Genomic DNA, 23,224 nt, shown 5'->3' on the forward strand with positions numbered 1-23,224 from the left:
AACCCGAAAGGAAAAGGCAGATAAGCAAACAAGGCCTCTTAGGGGAATTTGGTGAAAGGATCTCCCAGGGTATGGCAGGGCTTCTTTCAGCAGCCTGCAATCAAGGAAATCAGGAACTCCAGAATGCCAAATGGACAGAGAGGGAAGGTGCCAAAACAGCCAGCCTCAGAAACTCCTCTGCTTTATTTCCTGCTTTATTTGGACATGCCTCCCCGAAGCTAGGTCCTAGCTTCTAAAAAGGACTATGAGCTTCTGTGCTGCGGAGCACTGTCTGGCTGCCTCTGGACACCTGGCTTCCTAGGGGGAGCACGTAGGTCCTACCTCCTCTTTCTCCTCTGCAGAAACGAGCTGTGCTGGCAGGTACAAGTTTGGAGAGGAGGACGGGGTAAGGTGTAGCCAGGGCCGAGAGCAGGACTGAGGTAGGAGCCAACCAAAAGCAAAGTCCTTTCAGGCATTCAGGCACCCACAGACTCAAGGATGCAGGAGAGAAGGCATCACAGAATCTCACTTTCTCAGGAGCACACCACTTGCCACCAGGGGCAGATGTGTCCGCATCCTGGCCCATGGACCAGGCTAGCCAGGTGATGGAAAGAAACCACAACACTTACCGGGGGAAGATGGCAGTCATCAATGCCGAAGCATAGCCAGGCTTGCAGGTTCCCTCTGAAAAGTTTGCGTACTTGGTAGCTAACTCCGCAGGTCTGTGGGGAGAGAGGTAGAGTCATAGCTTGCCGGGCAGTGGTTACTGTTTCATGAAGAGCTGTTGGTGTTTAAACCTTGAATCAAGCTTCGTTTCCTACAATCAGCACTTCAGTCCCTTTTCTACACCAAGTTTCCAGAGGCGGGTGGAGGGGAGGAGCTAGGACATTCTAAAGGAATAAGTAGATAAACAAGCAAGACCTTTCTGTGGAATTTGGTAAAAGGAACTCACTGGATTTCGAATAGACTCTTTGCAGTAAGCCTGGTTGCAAGGAAATCAGGAACCCCATCCAGGCTCCCAGTCTAGCAGAGTGGAGCCCTGAAGACCTAAGGAGAGAGCTCCCAGGCTTTGATAAAATCACAGGCACAGCCTTTTCAACCTTCTTGAATGTTTCTACATATCCAGCCTCAGCTGCCTTTATTCTCTCACACATACTATGGTCCAGCCAGTGGGAGGTACTCAGTGCCCTGAATATACATCAAATATATGTCGGGGGGTTTCACTGAGTATGCTGTCCTGCTGTCCTATTCCCTCTGCCTAGAATGTTCTTCCTTGTTCTCCTCCTTCTGCCTCCTGGTCCTTCACAACTCAGCTCAGATGTCAGTTTCACTGGGCGTAACTCCCAAACCCCCAGGTTGGGCCAAGTGCCTCCTCTGTGCTCACTGTCCACCCGCTGCCACCCACATTACATGCTTGCCCCCATTGGCACTTGCCACACTGAACTATAACTGTTGGTAATATGTCTCCCTTGTGGCACTGTGAATTCCCAAAGTCAGGGTCAGATTTAACCCTGTACCCCCAGTTCCTTGCACAGAGAATGGGCACACAGAAGACCCCAATGATTTTCTGAAGGAAATCTCACTGACAATCTCACTGCACTTGGACTGGAAATGAAGCAATCTCAGGAGTCCACAAGTCAGAGAGCGCTGACCATTTTTCAGAAGACTTGTGAGTTCTAGCCCTGGATCTGTTGCTGTGTGACTGTAGTCAAGTCACCTCACCTCTCTGGGCTTCAACATCTGTATGGGTTCAACGTGGGGCTGGAGTCACTGCCCTGCCTCCCCAAACCCTGCTCAGTGCAGTCTAGAGAAAACCATAGCGGAAGAACAGGACCCATTCCGTGACTGCTGGGCTGGAGGCCCTGCATGCTGGGGCACCTGAGGGAGCCCTGGCTGCTGGCCAGTTCCCAGCCCCAACCTCCCCCGCCTCCACCCTTGGGCCAGCTGCCAGCACGCTGATGCCCAGCTGCTCTGCTGTGCCAGGGCCCTGTGGCAAGTCTTCCCTTGGGGCTGCCTTCTGCAGGGACAGGGGTGCAGTGGGTATGGGGTGGGGGAGGTTGGTGCCTGTACAGGACAGCCAGAAACCATGATGCCACTACCTAGCGTGTATCATGTGTGATTCACTCAGCCCTGTGATCCTGGCCCAGGGCCTTATACAGAGTCACTTCTCATTGAATTTAGACAAACTCATCTGTATCCACATGCATTTTCTTCTAGAAATCTACATTTTCTTAGTCTTCCCTAACAATGAAATTTAAAGCCTGAAATGCAAATACAAATGCTGAGTGACAAGTCAGAGTTGGGCCTTTATTTGGCAGGCAAAAAAAGGTCAAGGATTTAACAAGAGAATTTACATAACAGTATTTTCTTATGGAAACAACTGTATTTCAGAAATGAAACATAAACTTCAGTGCAATTACTGAACCTACCGGAAACTTCCGGACTAGGCACAGTGACAGAAACAATACAGATTTCTTCAATTATTCCTCTCAATAGCCACCTGAGTAGGTGCTGTTAATTATTAATTTACATAGAAGCTCAGAGAGATGAAGAGACTTATTCAAGGTCATACAACTAGTAAGTGGTGGATACTATTTGAACCTATCTTCCTCTGACATGAGTGCAGGAGCTCTTAACAGGACACTGCCCTGGTGTGGCTCCCAGTCAGTGCCATCACAGAGAGTCGCACAGAGGCCAGGGACAGCACGAGCAGTCAGTGCAGCTGAAGATGGGGTAGAGAAGCTCTCTGGCAATGTGTACCATTCAGTGAGGCATTCAGAGTTCCTCATAGCCCCCCAACCCCTTGCCTGCCTTTTATTGTGGGTTCCTATGGTCTTTCTGAATTCCAGAAAGTTCCACAAAGCAAAGGAAAGATGGATGGCCACTGCCCCTATAACACAGTGCATTGCAGAAATGCATGTACTTCAGCAACCAAACCTTCGGCCACATCTTTCCTGTCTAATAAACACCATCAACTTCTGGCGAAGTTCCTCAAGGATCAGGGCTGTGGATGTACAGCAACATAGATGGACCTGGAGGGCATGATGCTAAGTCAAATAAGTCAGACAGAGGAACACAAATCCTGTATGATATCATGTTTATGTGAAATCTAAAAAATACAACAAACTAGGGAATATAATGAAAAACAAGCAGACTCACAGATATAGAGAACAAACTAGTGGTTATCAGAGGGAAGGGTGGGGATGGGCAAAGGAGGGGTGGGAGAGTGGGAGGTACAAACTATAGGGTGTAAGACTGGTTCAAGGATGTATTGTACAACACAGGGAACATAGCCAATATTTTGTAATAAGCAAAAATGGGAAGTAATCTCTAAAAATTGTATAACAATTTTTAAAAATTTAAAGAAAAAAAAGAATTGGGCTATCGAATAGCCCAGGGTCTGTGCACTCAGGTAATCCACAACGGAGAAGAAAAAGCCCAGACAAGCAAGAGTACGGGAAGCCAGAAGCCAACAGGAAAGGCTTTTCCCATGGCTATGCAGGACAGTCAGATATCCCGGATGGAGCAGCTCAAAACCAACTCCCCCACTGAGAAAGCAACAGTAACTTCTAAAACACACAGCCCTGGGCATAGCGGGCCATGTCAAGTTATTACCAAATTAAAATGCCTTAGAAATGGCCTCCCGACTATCCCAGTGAGAGAAGAATAGGGGGAGTGTTGGGGACTCTGAGTCATGCAGCAGGCTGGGACCTCTGGGGCAGTGAGCGGTCAGAACCACCAAGATTAACTGTCTCCAACTCCCTCGGGCCAGAATGGTTAGTTTCTCTAAGGCACTCCCACTCCAAATGCCAGGAAGCCCCCACAGATGTCTGATCAAATCATTCAACCCTTGTTCTTCTCCTGCTCTGCAGCTGGCCTTTCATTTGGGGAGATTTAGCATTTGGACCCAGTAAGAGCACCCATTGTCCTGCAAACGTGACTACCAAGTGCCTGGGGTGAAGAGTGTAAACCACTGCACTCTTCAGAGGAGATCCAGATGGAGAGGCTGGCACCTAAAAGAAGGAACCAGACTTCCATGCCTCTGCCTCACTCAGAAGCCCCGAGTTTAAGGAATCAGGTCAAACAACAAACGGGTTGTAAGTGGGAAGAACACAGGACCTGGAATTAGGAACTTTCACAAAGGACATTGCAAGCCATGTGACTCTGGGCAAGGGAAGGACAATCTGATTCTCAGCTTCTTCATCAGCAAAAGGGAACCATTCACTTTCCAGGGATCTTGGAGGATGTGGTGAGAAAGGACATCTGGAGGGGCTGGCTGGTCTCCAGAGTGCCACACAAATGCTTCATGAAAGGTGAGGTGGCAGAGGCAGGCAGCCAGATGGTGCAGGCTTCAAATACTGGGCTCAAGTGTGGATTCTGTCCTGGAGAGAGTCCTAAATGATTTCCAGTGGGAGAGTGCCCTTGATCCCCATGTGCATTTTCACAATCAACATTCGGGAGATGAGGAGGAGCATGGCAAAAGGCTGAAAGAAGCAGCCCCTGAGATGGAAAAATAACCAGGAGAGTGTGATGTCTCAGTTGCCAGAGGAAGGAAGGGTCTCAAGGAGGATGCAGGGACCAACTGCATCGAACACTGTGTGGGGCCTGGGAGGAGGTGGCCATAGGATTGACGGCTGGATCTGCCAACACAGGGGTTACTCTTGACCTTGAGGAGAGCTGTTTCACTGGAGTGGGGGTGAAATGTTGATCTCATTGGGTTTAAGAGAAAACAGAATTGGAATCAGGGAATAATAGACTTCTATTTTTAGAAGTTTTGTTATAAAGGGAGACAAAGAAATGGGGCAATAGCTGGAGGGAAAGCACAGGGAAAGATTTTTTCTGAGGTTAGGAAAATCTTTAGCATGCATATAAGCTGGTTAGAAAAAGGGGGAAACTCATGCATGGGGCAGTAGAGGTGGCACCCTTGGAGAAGTCTTGGAGAAGGTGAGAGGGGAAAAGTAGAAGGGCTGGCTTAGCTCTGTCTACCCTGCCCTGCCCTAGCCAGTGACCACCTATTTATCTTGAACATTCAGTTAAGCACCACCTCCTTTGTGCAACCTTTTGTGATGGCTTCCCCTGCCGAGCAGAACCAGCCTCCCATGCCTGTGAACCTCATTTTACCTAGCGCTGACACTCACCTGACCTTACTCACTTGTTCCCACATTCTCTCTCTCTCGTTCCCATCTCCTGCCCTTCTGTCCTCTTGTTCACTCAGTCACTCAGCAGATACTCAGAGGCAACAGAGTCACTCTGCTTGGGCTTATATCCTGGCTCCACCACTTACTAGCTGGGCATGTTATTTAATTGCTCTGTGACTTAATTTCCACATCTTTAAAACTGGAATTACACTGCTGCTAAGTCGCTTCAGTCGTGTCTGACTCTGTGCGACCCCATAGACGGCAGCCCACAAGGCTCCACCGTCTTCGGGATTCTCCAGGCTAGAATACTGGAGTGGGTTGCCATTTCCTTCTCCAGTGCATGAAAGGGAAAAGTGAAAGCGAAATCGCTCAGTTGTGTCCGACTCTTAGCGACCCCATGGACTGTAGCCTACCAGGCTCCTCTGTCCATGGGATTTTCCAGGCAAGAGTACTGGAGTGGGGTGCCATTGCCTTCTCCATTGGAATTACACTAAGTCTTCATAAAATTGTGGTGAGGATTATACTGAGAATAAAGTGCTTAGTGCAATGCTTGGCACATAGTTCTCCCTCTCCCTCAGTACATGCTAACTGTAACAGTCTTGTTGTTAAGTGCCAGATGCTGGCCTGGGATTAGAGATACAATGACGTATAGGATGGAAATACGGCCTAGCACTTGTTACCCTGAAGAATAACTATCCATTTAGACATCTTTCTCTCCTAGACCATGAAATCTGAGCACAGTGCCCATCACAAAGTACCATGCATGGCACTGAGAGTATGAGTACCTAGCAAAATGTTTGCTGGACTGAACTCAGTTGGTTACCTTGACTTGGAAGGTTAACTGACAGGAAGGGTGGGGGTGAGGTGGAGTGGGGATGGGGAAAACGAAGAGTGGATTTTGAGGGTTAGGACTCTATAAATCAGTGATGGGCATCTCATGACCAATGGCCTAATTTCTAGAACATCTCAGAAAAGACTGAACTTAGAAAAGCCACCTACTGTGCCCCCTTACTCCTTCCGTGAGCTAGTTTACTGGAAGCAGTTCAAAGAACCGGTTGTGAGAATGAAATAAGACCATAAATGTAACACACCCAGCACATAGCCTGACAAACCATAGTTAACAAGTATTAGCTTCTTATTAAGCAAATGTAGCAACTTAATTAAGGTAGCCAGTCAAGGTATGGCTGTGCTGAGAGGGCTGGCATGATGAACACACAGGAAAGAGTCCTCAGCACAGAGCTCATCCCGCCACTGCTTCTTCAGTTCTGTCCTCTCGAGCCTTCTGGAGGAAGATGCACTTTTCCAGTGATTAGAGAGACGCCTCTGGACAATGACATGATTTGGGAAATGGCAGAAGCAGCTTAGGTTAGCTACGGTAATCTTAGCCTGTCACTAAACGTTTTCATTTTCTTTTTCCTGAAATAACTTTTATGTAAGAAAGTTATTGAATACTGCCAAAGATACTTTCAAGCTCCAAGATATAGAGCTTTCTCCCTCAGGATAGTTTCTATCTCCTCTGAGTGCCTCTCCCTCCTTGACTACAGGTCTGCTGGTTCTTCTTGAGTTATCATCAGTCTCTCCATTGACCCACACTTGGGGTGTGCCGATCCGTCCTGCCCTGGGCATCACTGACCCTTGGCTCTTTGTGAACTCCACTGCAGACTTGGCGTCTGTACAGCGTTGCCTACTTAGAGTGATCTATGATCAACTTGGTGGCACTGTCTCATGTCTCTTTAAGAGAACAGGGACTGCCTGATCTGTGTCATCTGGAATTTAGGGTATTTCTTGGCTCTGGAGGGCCTGCGTCTCAGCTCCTGTTACTGGGCACTGTAATACCTTCTCAACAAATCAGCCATTCTGCTTTCTGATCAGTGATTCTGGAGCTGACATTACTGCAGTTTCTCTTTGTCTCCAAGGCCCTGTACTTCACTTCATTTTGGCTGGGAGGATGCTTTCCAGGAAGCTCTTGCAAATGCTTTTAGCCTGAGCTATACAGGTAGTTCTCACCAAGACTCTCCACCAGGAATCTCTTTTGATTATTCCAATTTTGTTTTTACGTGTGTGTGTGTTTAGTTACTCTGTTATGTCTGACTCTTTGCAACCCCATGGACTGTAGCCCGCCAGGATCCTCTGTCCATGGGATTTTCCAAGCAAGAATACTGGAGTGGGTTGCCATTTCCTGCTCCAGAGGATCTTCCCGACCCAGGGATCCAATCTGCATCTCGTGTGTCTCCTGAATTGGCAGCAGATTCTTTACCACTGTGCCACCTGGGAAGCCCCTTTTTTCTCCATTTCACTTAAAAATGCACACTCTTTCTGGGTGGTAATGAAAAGAACAGAGGAATTAGCATTTATTGAGCATAAACTATGCGCCAGACAGTTGACCTAACTACCTAATATAGCTTTACAGTAATCCTCTGAGGCAGAATAGCCCTTACATCCAGGCATGTGGGGCTAAGAGAAACTAAGAGAAGCATGGTTGGAAGATGTGCTGTTCTATAAAACTTCAAATGATAAACTTCGGTAGGGATTACATTGAGTCTGTAGGTTGTTTTGGATACTATGGACATTTTAACAGTATTAATTCTTCCAATCCATCAGTATGAAATATTGTTCCATTTATTTGCATCTTCTGCAGTTTCTTTCATTAGTGTCTTATAGTTTTCAGTGTAGTCTTTCGTCTCCTCAACTAAATTTATCCTGAAGTATTTTATTCTTTTTGATGCAATTGTATATGGGATTGTTTTCTTAATTTCTCTTTCTGATAGTTCATTATTAGTGTACAGAAACACAGTTGATTTTAATATATTGATTTTGTATCCTGCAACTTTACTGAATTTTTTAAAATACTTCTAACAGGTTTGTTTTTATTTTTGGTGGAATCTTTAGGAATGTTAGGTCATCTGCAAATATACAGTTGTACTTTTTCCTTTTCAATTTGGAGGCCTTTTATTTCTTTTTCTTACCTAACTGTTTTGGCTAGGACTTCTGGTACTATGATGAAGAAAAATGGCAGGAGTGGACATCTTTGTCTCATTCCTGATCTTAGAGGAAAGACTCAGCTTTTTTACCATGGAGTATGATGTTATCTGTGGGCTTATCATGCATGGCCTTTATTATATTGAGTTACATTCCTTTTTATACTCACTTTGTTGAGAGCTTTTATTATGAATGGATGTTAAGTTTTGTCAAATGCTTCTTTTGCATCTACTAAGATGATCATATGATGTTTCCCTTCATTTTATTAATGTGGTGTATCAAATCAATTGATTTATGGATGTTGCACCATCCTTGCGTCCCTGGAATAATCACAGTGTATGATCCTTCTAAAGTACTGTTGAATTTAGTTTGCTAAAATTTTGTTGAGGATTTTTATATCTATGTTCATCAAAGATATTGGCCTGTAATTTTCTTTTCTTGTAGTGTCTTTGTCTGATTTTGGTATCAGGATAGTGCTGGCCTTATAAAATGAGCTTGAAAGTGTTCCATCCTCTTCCATTTTTTGGAAAAGTTAGAGAAGGATTGGTATTAGATCTTCTTTAAATGTTTGGTAGAATTCACAGAAAAGCCATCTGGCTCTGGACTTTTATTGTTGGGAGGCTTCTGAATACTGATTCAATCTCCTTACTTCTAATTGATCTGTTAGGATTTTCTACTTCTTCGTGATTCAGTCTTGGTAGTTTCATATGGCAAATTTAACATGGCCACAAAACTAATTACAATTCACATTTCCCCTGCATACTCTGGTTAAGACTTACATTCATGGTCATTGTCAACAAAGTGCAGTCACAACTTTCAGAGTTGCTGGAAGCCAGTATTTGTGGACAGCATGCAGGATAACAAAGCGTGGTATCAAGAGTAATGATGTAACCAGCATGAAATAAAGGGAACTAGAGAACTGAAGAGATAAGAAGATCTATATTGTTTCTATAAAACAGGTTCCTGAAAGTCCTGGCACTGTAAATAATAACAGTACTGCAACCTTTTTTAGTGGTCAGGAGATGTGAAATTAGTCAGGAATTATATGCCTGACAATTAAAAAAAAAAAGATGAGATGGTCCCTGAACCAGAAAGAGAGAGGATCTGGATACTCTAAAGAACTTTCAGGTGCACTGATGCAATAATAAACACATACCTAAGTATCTCTTCTTTCCTGTGTTGTTCTAAATTCTCATCAATAAATCATTACATCTCAAGTGGATGGACCCATCAACTTGCTTATACAGCAGAGACCTTACAAAAATATTTAGCTGGGGCTCCGCACATCCTAGGGCTTCCCTGGTATCTCAGCTGGTAAAGAATCTGCCTGCAATGCCGGAGACCCTGGTTCAATTCCTGGGTCGGGAAGATCCCTGGAGAAGGGATAGGCTACCCAGTCCAGTACTCTGGCCTGGAGAATTCCATGGACTGTATAGTCCATGGGGTCACAAAAAGTCAGACACAACTGAGCAACTTTCACTTTCAGTTTCTGCACATCCTTGGAGCAGCCCTACTCTAGGATAACTATTATTATCATTCTTGACAAGGGAAACTGATTCTAAAATCCATCCTTTTTTCCCACCAAATCCTTTGCTTTCTTTCATAGAAAGAACAGTAGGCTTAAAGGTAAAAAGACTGGAGTTTAAGTAACTAACTCTTGTACTTACTAGTTGTATAACCTCCGGCATGAGAAAATCAGTTCCCTTAACTCTTAAAATAACTAAAATAAACAGGACTGATGGGAAGATCAAATGGTTTCTTGCAACAATGCAGGTCAGAACATTCTATAAAGGTTATACAAATGTCAGTAACTATTTCTACTCTTTTAATGTTTGACTTCTACTTTTACTGCTTCTAGATTACCTGAATTATCATCATAATTTCACTAATTTAATGAGGAAGAAAACTGTTTCTTTTCTGTTTCTTACTTGAATTAGTCTCTCCAACTCACTTGGCTGTCTCCAAACTTCTGCTCTATAGGTAGGGAGATCAGGAGGCTCCTGGGAACAGAGAAGGAGGACCACTGAAATGAAGCAAACATCTCATACACAAGGTCTTGTCTTCAACTGGCCAGTCTATATCTGAGCTCAATGGGAAGGCTAAATCTCATAAGATCTGTAGCATAGTATTTACTGATCTCTTTAATGTTTCTTTTTCCAGAATGTCATACAGTTGAAACCATGCAGTATGTAGACTTCTCAGACTGGCTTCTTTCATTTAGCAATGTACATTTAAGGTTCCTCCATACCTGCTCAGGGCTTGATAGTGCATTTCTTTATAGTGTCAAATAATATTCCATTGTCTGGATGTACTACAGTTTGTTTATCCATTTATCTAATGAAGGCCATCTCAGTTCCTCTCAGTTGTTGGCAATTAAGAATGTTTTAAAGGTAATTAAACAAAAAGGCCTTTATTACTGTACAAGCTAGAGCAATGTGCAACATTTGTGCCATACTGCAATATTTCTGTGCAGTTTTCGTATAGAGATAAGTTTTCACCTCAATTGGGTAATAACCTACAAGAGTAATTGCTAATCAGACTATGTTTAACTTTTATAACACCTTGCCAAAATGGCTGAACCATTCTGCATTCCCGCCAGCAATGAATGAGACTTCCTGTTGTTCCACATCCTTGCCAGCATTTGGTATGTCAGTGCTTTGGATTTTAGCCATTCTAATAGGTGTGTGGTGATATTTTATTCTTGTTTTAATTTGCATTTCCCTAATGACACATGCAGTTTCCCTGGTGGCTCAGTGGTAAAGAATCTGCTTGCCAATGCAGGAGAAATGGGTTCAATCCCTGGGTTGGGAAGATCCCCTGGAGGAGGGCATGGCAATCCATTCCAGTACTCTTGCCTGGGAAATCCCATGGACAGAGGAGACTGGTGTGCTACAATCCATGGGGCCACAAAAGAGTCAGACACAACTTAGCGACTAAACAGCAACAACAATGACACACGATATGAGCATCTTTTCATACTTTTATTTGCCTTCTGTTTATCTTGTCAGATGAGGTATCTATTAAGGTCTCTGGCTCATTTCTAACTGGGTTTGTTGTCTTCTTATTGTTGAGTTTTAAGAGTTCTTTGCATATTTTGAATAAGTCTTTCATTAAACATGTGTTTTGCAAGTATTTTTTCTAATTCGTGGCTTGTTTTTTTATTTTTTTATCAGTTTCTTTCACAGAACAAAAGTTTTTAATTTTGGTAAGCCAGGTTACTGATTTTTTTTCTTTCATGAATTGTACTTTTGGTTTTGTGTCTAAAAACTCATTGTCAAATCCAAGGTCACATAGATTTTCTCTTGTTACCTTCTAGGTGTTCTATGATTTACATTAAGGTCTATTAGATTCCATTTTGAGTTAACTTTTATGAAAAGTATAAGGTGAAAGATTCAGTTTCTACACATGGATGACCAATCGTGCTAGCACCACTGGTTGAAAAGAAAATCCTTTTTTTCCATTGACTTGCCTATGCTCCTCTGTCAAAGATCAGTTGACTGTATTTGTGTGTTTCTATTTCTGGACTCGACTCTATTCCATTGGTCTGTTTGTCTACTCTTTTGCCAATACCATGCTGTCCTAATTATTGCAGCTTTATTGTAACTCTAACGTAGAATCAGTCTTTCAACTTTGTTCTTCTTTATCAGTTATTATGTGGACTATTCTCAGTTGCTTGACTTTCCATATAAACTTTAACACATTATTGACTGGAGACGGTATTAACACTTCAGGCATTAGTTTCTGAAAAATCCTCTGGTCAATAATATTTTTAAATAAGTTTGTTTCTATCCATAAAATAACTCACTGGGATTTTAATTGATATTATGTTGAACCTATAGATCAAATTAGGAGGAAAGAACAGAAAGAAAGTGAAGTTGCTCAGTCGTGTCTGACTCTTTGTGACCCTGTAGACTGTAGCCCACCAGGCTCCTCCGTCCATGGGATTCTCCAGGCAAGAATACTGGAGTGGGTTGCCATTTCCTTCTCCAGGGGATCGTTTCAACCCAGGGATCGATCTCAGGTCTCCTGCATTGCAGGCAGATGCTTTAACCTCTGAGCCACCAGGGAAGCCCCCACTGACATCTCAACAATGTTGGATCTTTCTATATATATTTCTTTGTGTGTGTGACAATATAAATGATATTGTGTTTCAATTTCAAATTCCAATTGTTCATTTCTGGTATATAGGAAAGCAACTCACTTTTGTATATTAACCTTGTATCCTGCTTCTTTGTAACTAACTGCTAGTTAGTTCCTGGAGTTTTTTGCCAATTTTCTGGAATTTTCTACATAGTCAATCACATCATCTGTGAACAAAGACAATTTTATTTCTTCCTTCCTAATATCTATGCCTTTTATTTCCTTTACTGTTAGCTAGACCTTTCAGCATAATGCTGAATAGGAATAGTAAAGAGGGACACTCTTGTCTTTTTCCCAAACTTGGGTTTCTCAGGGCTCCCCTGGTGGCTCAGCGATAAAGAATTCACCTGTAATGCAGGAGATGCATGTTCAATCCCAGGGTCATGACGATCCCCTGGAGAAGGAAATGGCAACCTTCTCCAGTATTCTTGCCTGGAAAATTCCATGGACAGAGGAGCCTGGCAGCCTCCAAGCCCATGGGGTCGCAAAGAAGTCAAACACAACTTGGCGACTAAACCACCAACACCACATCTAGTTTCTCATTATCAAGCATGATGTTAGGTGTAGATTTTTTTTGTAGATGTTCTTTGTCTAATTGAACAAGTTTCTTTCTATTCCTATTTTGCTGAGAGTTTTTCCTAAAATCATGATTGGATGTTGAATTGTATCAAGTGCTTTTTGCATCTTACAGATATGATCATATGGCTTTTCTTATGTAGCCTGATGTGATGCAACACAGTAATTGATATTCTAATGTTGAACTATCCTTGTATATCTGGAATAAATCCCACTTCATTAAGATGTATGGTTCTTCTTATACATTGTTAGATTCAACATGCTAATATATGTTGAGAATTTTTGCATTATGTTCATGAAAGATATTTGTCTATAGTTTTCTTATAATGTTTTTATCTGGTTTTGGTTTCAGAGTAATGCCGGCTTCACAAAACAAGTTAGGAAGTGTTCCTTCTGCTTCTATTTTTCTGGAAGAGATTGTAGAGAATTGGTATCATCTCTTCCTTAAATGTTGGATAGAAGTCACCAGTGAAACAATCTGAGCCTATTTTTTCTGTGTTTTTGTTTTAGAAGGTTATTGATTATTGATTCTATTTCCTTGGTAGATACAGGCCTTTTCAGATAACCTATTTCTTTTGCATGAGTTTTGGTAGTTTGTGTCTTCCATGGAATTGGTCTATTGCAGGCACAGAGTTGTCCACAATAGTCCTTTATGACCCTTTTAATATCCATGAGATCAGTAGTGGTGATCCCTCTTTCATTTCTGATATTAGTTAATTTGTGTCTTCTCTCTTTTTTCTTGGTTAACCTGGTTAGAGGTTTATTGATTTTATTAATATTGTCAAAGAATCAGCTTTTGATTTTATTGATTTTCCTCTACTGATTTCTACTCTTTGTTCCTATGATGGCCTCCTAAGTCTTATTTTCCTTTCCATTTCTGCTTCTCTCCAACCCATATACCTTCCTGCAGCCAAAATCATCTTCCTACAAGTCAAAACTAATTAAGTTTTTCAACTCCTTAAAATACTTGAATGGCACCCTTTGTCTTCAAGAAGCCCAAACTTCGTACTGTCTCCTCCAAAGCCCTGTATGATTTGGTCTGCCCATTCCTCCAGACTTATCATGTCTCATTCTTAGACATCATGGAGTTTTGACACCACAGAAAAGACAGATATTAAGTTTTTACACAAATATTTATTTCAGTTATACATAATGAAGAACTATTTAAGTAGGCCAACAGAATGTACAGGAAACTCTTCAATTGATTCAGATTTTAAAAGACCCTGAAGAAAAAACTAGAGAAAGGGTTGATAACCAAAAATTAATATAAAATGGATTTTTGAAAATAGTATTTAGAGACCTAGAGATCATAAGGAAAGTTTTTTTAAATTACAGAAAAGAAGACACATCCCAATATACTTTTTCATTAAAAAGGTATATAAGGACAATACAGAAAATGTAAGCTCAAAAGAAATGACATACTCACAATCTGACTGCCCTAGCACAACTAATACTACATTCTGCAGTAGTTGTTATGCTATATTCAGATATGGTTATAGTGATAGGCTTGAAGGTGATACCATGGTTCTCAACCCTGACATGTTAGAATCACCTGGTGGAACTTTTAAACATAAAGGTAACTGAGTCTGATTCCTAATCAACTAAACCAGGACTCTGGGTGGCAAGGTCCTGGGTTGAGAAATACTGTATATAGACATGTCCTATGTATAGGCAGGGGCCTCCCCTCAAAAATGAGTTTATTTTTGGTATCAATCACCTGGGAAAGTGAAGAGTTCCTCAGACAGGAAATGTACTCTTTTAGAGCAGTATTAGACTCACATGGGGAGCTTTAAAAATCCCAATGCCTAGGCCACACCTCAAGTCAATGACTTCAGAATCTTTAAGGGGTGGGAGAGAGGCATCAGTAATTTTTTAAGCTCCCTCGGTGATTCCAGTACTCAGTCAAGGTTAAGAACCACTGTGCTGAGAGTTCTGGATGAGCTACAAAGTGGGAATTTGACTTTTAAGATCTTCACCACATAGGTATCAAGATGTCTAGGAAGAAGTGTGAACAGTGAGTTGTGAAGCAAGCTAGAAGTCATGAAGCCAAGAACTCAGTTAAGTCCTGCAATGCTGTGCTCTCCTACTGTGAACCAAGTATGGCCCTGGCTTCAGCTGTCTACAGGAGAGCCAGAACTCTGAATTTTGCAAACCAGACTACTTCGAGTTTCTTTTACTCTCAAGGTTTATTTCCCCATTGTCCTTGTTTAATCTGTAGTGAAATATTTTTAGCTTTGCTTAGAGAAACCAAGAGAAAAGTTTTGTTGTTTCTGTTATTATCTCTCTTTTTTAAAGTATTAAAGAGAACCTGTGCTCTTTGGAGTCAACGCGATGGTGAAAGCAGGCTCTTAAGTGAGAGACCCTCCAGGAGATGGTAAAACTCAGGATTAAAGGCAGGGGAGTCCTCACTCATGCACTCCCATCCCCCCAAATCTTCCAATACTGGTACTTGGGGGTATCTGGGCTTTGTTATTAAAGATGGCACTATTCTTTCTCATAGCTTCTTTCTCTGTCTTTAACTGATTTAACAAACATTTATTGAATATTTACTATTCACCAAAAACATTATACTAGCATTGGGAACGGATCTGTGAGCAGGACATTCATAGTTCCTGCCTTGATAAAGTTTATAATATAGTGGTTCAAATTTAGGATCAAATTGACAGTGCAAATTTGAGGGGAAAAAATAGAAAGCTATGATGAATAGTGAGACAAGTAGGATTTTTGGAGCCAGGCAGAGAATATTTTGAATGCTGGCTTCATCACCTGTACTTCTGTGAACACAAGGAAATTACTTCTATGATTACTTTCTCATTTAATACCACCTACTCCAGAGAGTGATCTGCCAACTCACGCATTCAACCAACAAATATTTATTAAGCAATCAGTAAGCACTAGGCAATGTTTTAGGTGGTAGGAAACAGTAGTGAACAAATTAACTCCCCACACACACACACACCTTAAGTGGGAGGAGACAGACAATCAACAAGTAAGCAGATTTCCAATAGTGATAAACACTGGAGTAAAACGACAAAGTAAAGGGAACAGGAATGCCAATGGGGGATGGGTTATAATTTTAAATGGCACAGTCAGGGGAGACTTCACTAAGAAAGGGACATTTGAACTAAGGTCTGAAGAGATGAGGGAGAATGCAATCTCTCTAGGTATCTGGAAAAGAGTGTCCCAAACAAAAGAATGAGTAAATGCCAAGATTGACCTGGGAGTATTTTAGGAACAGCAAGGAGTCCAGTATGGGCTTCCTAGGTAGCACAGTAGTAAAGAATCCACCTGCCAACACAGGAGACATAGGTTTGATCCCTGGGTTGGAGGAGGAGGATCCCTGGGGGAGGAAATGGCAACCCACTCCAGTATTCTTGCTGGTAAAATCCCATGGACAGAGGAGCCTGGTGAGCTACTGTTCATGGGGTTGCAAAGAGTCAGACATAACTGAGTACAAGGTATAGCCAAGGAGCCCAGTAGGGAATAATAAACAAGGAGAGTAGTAAGAAAACAGGGGTCAAGACTGTGTAGGTCTTGGTGGAGCATGGTAGAAACTCTGACTTTGAGACTTCCCTCATAGTCCAGTGGCTAAGACTCCACGCTCCCAATGCAGGGGGCCCAGGTTCTAACCCTGGTCAGGGAACTGGATCCTACACGCCACAACTAAGCGAATTCGAACGCTGCAACTAAAGAGTCCTCATGCCGCAATGAAAATTGAAGATCCTGTGTGCTGCAGCTAAGACCCAGCACAGTCACACAAACAACTCTGGCTTTTATTCAAAGAGAAATGAAGAGCCACGAGAGAGTTCCGATCACTGAAGTAACCAGATCTATCTTGCACTGTAACAGGATCACTGGGCTTCAGTATGCAAGCAGACCTTAGGGTGGCAAGCGTGAAAGCAAGGAGAGCGGCTAGAAGGCAACAGTGAGGTATGAGGAGGTGATGGCTGCCTGCACAGAGTTAACAGTGGTGGATGTAGTGAGAAGCGGTTGGATCTAGAGGTATCTAAGGTAAAGCCAACAGGGTTTGTTGATGACTAGCTTGGTGTTAAAGATATGATGCTATGATCTTTGACCTGAACAAGTGGAAGGATGAGGTTGCCATTGACTTGGGTAGGCAAGATCTGGGAGGCACGGAGTGTGAATCAGGAGGTTTATTTCTAGACATGTTAAATGTAAGATGCCTAATATACATTCAAGTGAAGCAGGCAACTGGGTAAATGAGTATGGAGTATGGGGAAAGAGAAGAGATTGCACTATAAATTTGCCAGTCATCAGCATATAGATGATATGCAAGACATGAGCTCTTCAGGCACTCTGTCTACCAGATCTAATCCTTTGAATCTATTCATCACCTCCACGGTATAATCATAAGGGATTTGATTTCAGTCATACCTGAATGGCCTAGTGGTATTTCCTACTGTCTTCAATTTAAGCCTGAATTTTCCAATAAGGAGCTCACAATCTGAGCCACAGTCAGTTCCAGGTCTTGTTTTTGCTGACTGAATAGAGCTTCTCCATCTTTGGCTGCAAAGAACATAATCAATCTGATTTTGGTGTTGACCGTCTGGTGATGTCCATATGTAGAGTCATCTCTTGTGTTGTTGGATACCTCTTTAATGGCAGAAAGTGAAGAGGAACTAAAGAACCTCTTGATGAGGGTAAAAGAGGAGAGTGAAAAAGCTGACTTAAAACTCAACATTCAAAAAACTAAGATCATGGCATCTGGTCCTATCACTTCATGACAAATAGAAGCAGAAAAAGTGGAAGCAGTGACAGATTTTATTTTCTTGGGCTCCAAAATCACTGCAGACAGTGACTGCAGCATGAAATTAAACGATGCTTGCTCCTTGGAAGGAAAGTGATGACAAATCTAGACAGTGTATTAAAAAGCAGAGACATCACTTTGCCAACAAGGGTCGATACAGTCAAAACAATATTTCCAGTAATCATGTATGGTCATGAGAGTTGGACCATAAAGAAGGCTTAGCACAGAAGAACTGATGCTTTCAAACTGTGGTGTTGGAGAAGACTCTTGAGAGTCCCTTGGACTGCAAGATCAAACCAGTCAATCCTAAAGAAAATCAACCCTAAATATTCACTGGAAGGACTGTTGCTGAAACTGAAGCTCCAATACATTGGCCACCTGATGCAGAGCTGACTCATTGAAAAAGACCCTGATGCTAGGGAAGGCTGAAGGCAAAAAGAGAAGGGGTGGCAGATGATAGGATGGTTAGATAGCATCACCGACTTCATGGATATGAATTTGAGCCAACTCCAGGAGATAGTGGAGGACAGAGAAGTCTGGCAGGCTGTAGTCCATGAGGGTCACAAAGAGTCAGACACGACTTAGGACTGAATAACGACAATAAGACATGAGACTGGATGAGGTCATCTGAGTGGCTGTTTTGAGGAACAGGTAACACAGAAAGTACCTAGTACAGCCCTGGGCATATAGTAGGTGCTCAATAAACACTTTATCCTTGCAGCCATAGGGAATTTGGCAGTCTGTTCTGGAAATAGTAAGCTATGCCTCAACATGTGTTTTAGACTACCGCATGTTTATAGGTCTTTCTTGATTGGCTTGGTTTTCACAAGCCTTTGGGGGTTAAAAGTTGTTGGTTTTGGCTTCCATATCCTTGTATCTTCACACAGAATTCCTTATGAAATGAGGCTGAACATTAAAGCCCCCATGCTCTTGCCCACATGGCAACCATAAAACCCCACACTGTGGCAGCAGACAAGAGCTTTCCCAGAGCACACACCCACACCCAGCTGAAACAGATGACACTTCCATTTAATTAAATCAGCTTCCAGAAGGCTGACATCAGCTTAGGAAAAACACACCTGGACACCAGGCTCTGGCGCCTTCACGGCTCCAGATGGCTTTTGTCTCCGCTGGACTGATGGGCACATTCTCGGCTCCTGGTGTCACGTTCCTCATAATTGAGACAGATTTCCTCAGGGTTCTGTCTGAGGGCTCTGCTTCCAGATACTGGCAGGCCTCACTCCCTCTCTTTCGTTGAGTCTTTGCTAAAATCTACCTTTCAAGGAGGCTTGCCCTGACTATCCCATTTAAATGTGCAGTCTCTTCTCCAGCATTCCCTTGTCCTGATCTATCTTCTTCCACAGCACTCATCACCTTCCAAGATACTGAAAAGCTTGTTGATCACACTTTGCATTTACTGACCACCTGTTCACTGCTATATCCACAGAGCACAGAAGACTCTGACACATAGTAGCTACTTAAGAAGCTGTGAATGAATGAGAAAGTGCTTCTCTCTTCTCTCGCTGTCTGGGCACAGCCTGCAACCCTGAGCCCTGTCCTAGGACCCTCCACTTGGCACAGTAGATTCCTTTTGGAGACCCCAGAGTCTTTCCAGGGGCCAGACTTGAAACTTCTGGAGGTATCATCCAACTGGGCTGCAGCTGAGTGCATGGAGCAGCCTGAGTGCCCAACCTCCAGGGAACACACGTGCTCGGACAATTCTTGGACAACTTTGAGGCCAACAAAACCCAACTTGCCAGCCTCACATCCTGTTATTTACTCCCTCGATGTCACCCTCATCAGTTTTTTTGTGCTCAAGTCACTGCTCTCTGCTTCTTCTCCTTGGTCCGGTCTCTCACTTCTCTCCCCCATCACCACACTATAACTCACTACTGTCTTCCATAAAGCCTCGTTTCTTTACAGCCTCAACTTCTTCGGTGAATGTTCCTTCCATCTTCTAAGTTCACAGAAACCTGGGTCTCCCCTGAAAACACCATTTCCTCTACAGCCTTGTGATGGAGGTGCTCTTTCTCCTATACCCTATGCATCTGAAGATCCCTCACTTTGTACTCCATTTATGCTTCTGAGTCACCAGTGTGTCATCTTTCTTTAAAAAAATCAAAAAAACAAAACAGGGACTTCCCTGGTGGTCCAGTGGCCAAGACTCCATGCTCCCAAGGCAAGGGGCCCAGGTTTGATCCCTGGTCAGGAACTAGATCCCCACATGCCTCAAAAAAGACCCGGCACAGCCAAATAAATAAATAAATATAAACCAAAATGAAAATCTGTCCATTGCTCATACTATCTAGAAGTACTACTTCCTTCCCTCCCCTGCTGTTCTCATTTCAGCTCACTACACATCCTTCCCAACCAAGCCTGTAAGGTTGCTCATGTGGCTTAGAATTTTCAGTTTTATCCCAATAACAAACCATACAGTCAGTACTCAAGAAATATTTGCTAAGTGAACAAGTGAAGAAATGAAGTCTGGGGCATAAAGCAGGAGGCAAGCTGAGGTTCAGGTCTCATTTTGGGATTATATCCTTACCAGGTTACCAGACACTGATAAGGGTACAGGATAGTTTGAATCTCAACCTTGGGTGATTACTTTTATCCCCACTTTATAGTAGGAAACAGGCTAGCAGTTAAATAACTCACTCAAGATTACAGCTAGTAAGATGTGGAATGGGGCTTTAAAAACCCACATCTGATTCCACAGTCCACATTTTTAACCTCCAAAATATACTGCCCTCTGGAAGAATATGCTGCTGCTGCTAAGTCGCGTCAGTCGTGTCCGACTCTGTGCGACCCCATAGACGGCAGCCCACCAGGCTCCCCCGTCCCTGGGATTCTCCAGGCAAGAGTACTGGAGTGGGTTGCCATTTCCTTCTCCAGGGCATGAAAGTGAAAAGTGAAAGTGGAGTCGCTCAGTCGTGTCCGACTCAGTGACCCCATGGACTGCAGCCCGCCAGGCTCCTCTGTTCATAGCTTGCTGTTAAAGGAAAAGATCGTGTACAGCTCTATAAGTATTCTGAATAATTTTCAAAGTCCTGACCATTGATTTTGTCATAAAGACACAAGCAGCATGGAATTCTCAAAGGAAACAGAAACCATTTATTACACAAAGATATAATTAAAAGAATATAATGAAGACCAAAAAAAAAAAATCCAAGATACTTATTTCCATGTTTTTGAAGTATCATTGGATATAGAGGTATTTTAAATGTATTTGTGTGAACAGCTTACCCTTGAACAACAAGGTGATTAGGGGTGCTGACCCTCCACACAGTCAAAAATCTGCACATATAAATCTGCATATAACCACATATGTGGTTCCTCCATATCCATGATTCTGTGTGCCCCAATTCATCCAATCACAGAATGTATAGTACTGAATTGTGTACTGTTGGAAAAAATCCACATATAAGCGGATGCACTGCAATTCAAGGGTCAACTGCAATAGAATTTCAAGAATAAAAAACACCTGGGGTGGAGAGGCAATTCCCATGCAGATATATCTGTGCTGCATTCTCAGTGAAGGTCCAGCATGTATGATTTGTGAGCCAAATCTGACCCACTATCTGTTTCTGTGAGATAAGAATGTCTTTTACATTTTCAATGGTTGGTTTAAAAATTAGAAGAATAATACTTAATGACATAAAAATTACATTAAATTAAAATTTCAGTGTCCATAAATGAAAAGTTTTGTTGGAATATAGCTAAGCCATACTCATCTGTATGTGCTATCTATGGCTGCTTCCACATTACATCAGCAGAGACAGAGTTGTGACACAGACAGCAAAACTCCCCAAACTCAGAGATATTGATCATCTGACTCTACAAAAAGAGCTAGCCAATTTTGTTATAGGTCACTTCCTCTGACTTAGCTTCCAGCTCACTAATCCTGTCTTTAGTTGTATCTAATCTGCTGCTAAATACCTCTACTGAGGTTTTAATTTTGGTCACTGTATTTTTCAATTCTGTCTTTCTAGTCTAATACTTTGCTTTTTATAGTTCCCTATTACATGTATGAATGCTTGTGCTCAGTTGCTCAGTCATGTCCAAATCTTTCCAACCCCAAGTACTGTAGCCTGCCAGGCTCCTCCGTCCATGGAATTTTTCCAGGTAAGAATATTGGAGCAGGTTGCCATTTCCTTCTCCAAGGAATCATCCCGACCCAGGTATCAAACCTGCTGTCTTGTGTCTCTGGCATTGGCAGGCAGATTCTTTACCATTGCACCACCTGGGAAGCCCCTATTACATGTATAGTTCAATCTTATCTTTGTTTCCTTAAATACAGAGTATCTAATTACTTTATAAACTGTGTCTGATAGCTACAATTTCGGAAGTCTTTGTGGGTCCCCCTCTGTCGTCTGTTGTTGTTCATGGTTCTCTCTAAAGAAGTCTTATTTCCTTGTGTGCTTAGTTGTTTTTTCCTGTGAGCCGTTCATTTCCTTGAAGAGTTATTCACGAGAAATTCATGTCTTCCTCCAGAGAGGGATTGCATTTGCTTCTGCCAGAAGCTTGGAGGGATGGCCAGTCTGGAGTACCTTAGACAGAGTTCACAGCTTGAGGTTCTGTGGACCAGCTGAGTGATGAGAGCCCGGGCTGTGAATATCAACTGTTTCCTCTTTATTGACTTATTGCCCTAATCCACTTAGAGCTCTGGCAGCCTTTCCTGCAGTCCTGGCTTAGGGGTACAATTTTAGTTCTAGTTTATCCATATGTTGAATCTTTTGGGGTTCCAGTTCAATGCAGAAAGGATCAAAAGGTGGAAAATGTAGAAGTTAGTAGACCTGGAGGTGAGAATGAGAAGGCCTAGCACTTAATCAGAGTTTCATAAGAGGAGCAGAGAGAGAGGGAATGGGGCAGAGGCAATATTTAAAGAAGATAATGGCTGACAAATTTCCAGAACACAGGAATTCTTATAGTATAGAAGCTAAATGAATCCAATCAAGATAAATAAGAAATTCCTACATTTGCATATTTACTCACAGAACTCTTTTTTTTTATTCTTCATAAAAACCTGAGGAAATGGGTATTATTATTCATGTTTTTCATAAGGGAAAACTGTGATTCATAGAGCTAAAATGAATTATCTAAGGCTATATAATCCTAAGCAGAAGGGGCGGAATTCAAATCCAGTTCTGATCCAAGCTCAGGTCCCTTCCTGTACATCAGAAATAGAACACAACATAGCAGAGAAAGACTTTGTAAGGGGAGATCTGGATATTTCTAAGGAATTACCTCTGAAAACCAGAATCCTTAACTTGGAAACTTCTCCCCAGAACAGATAAAAACTTTTCCCATGTGTTTGTGTTTTGTTCTGAAGATAACATTGGATTAGAAAAGCCTTTTCAGTAAGTGGCAGGAAAGCTGGAGCTTGTACCTTAAACTCTGAGGTAAATCTAATGAGGCCAAGCCAATTCCCTGGGCTAAAGACCAAGCTGACTCAAATGGTTTATAGAACTGGCCTGTTACACAAGAGAAAGCTGTACAAGAGCCTACCACGCACCACCCAACTGTCAGCAGAGCAGGGCAAGCGTCCTCCTAGTCCCCCTTCTCACACTGCTGGAGACAGCTTAAACACTATAGTTAACATGTCCTGGATACCATGTCTTTTGTTCATCAATGTGATTTGACTTGG

At 42.5% G+C, this 23,224-nt stretch overlaps 1 protein-coding gene across 6 annotated transcripts in view; it reads right to left on the reverse strand.

Moving 5' to 3' along the window:
- Positions 1-23,224, reverse strand: part of ST3GAL3 (ST3 beta-galactoside alpha-2,3-sialyltransferase 3) — a 211,921-nt gene that overhangs the window by 74,802 nt on the left and 113,895 nt on the right. For all 6 annotated transcript variants that reach the window (XM_081492592.1, XM_081492593.1, XM_081492590.1 and 3 more), the window contains one exon: positions 609-701. In XM_081492592.1, coding sequence (XP_081348718.1) covers positions 609-701 — 93 coding nt within the window. The remainder of the gene's footprint in view (positions 1-608; positions 702-23,224) is intronic.

Source organism: Giraffa tippelskirchi, chromosome 5 (genome assembly GCF_054371585.1).
Source record: "Giraffa tippelskirchi isolate mGirTip1 chromosome 5, T2T-mGirTip1v1.2.pri, whole genome shotgun sequence".
Taxonomy (NCBI): Eukaryota; Metazoa; Chordata; class Mammalia; order Artiodactyla; family Giraffidae; genus Giraffa; species Giraffa tippelskirchi.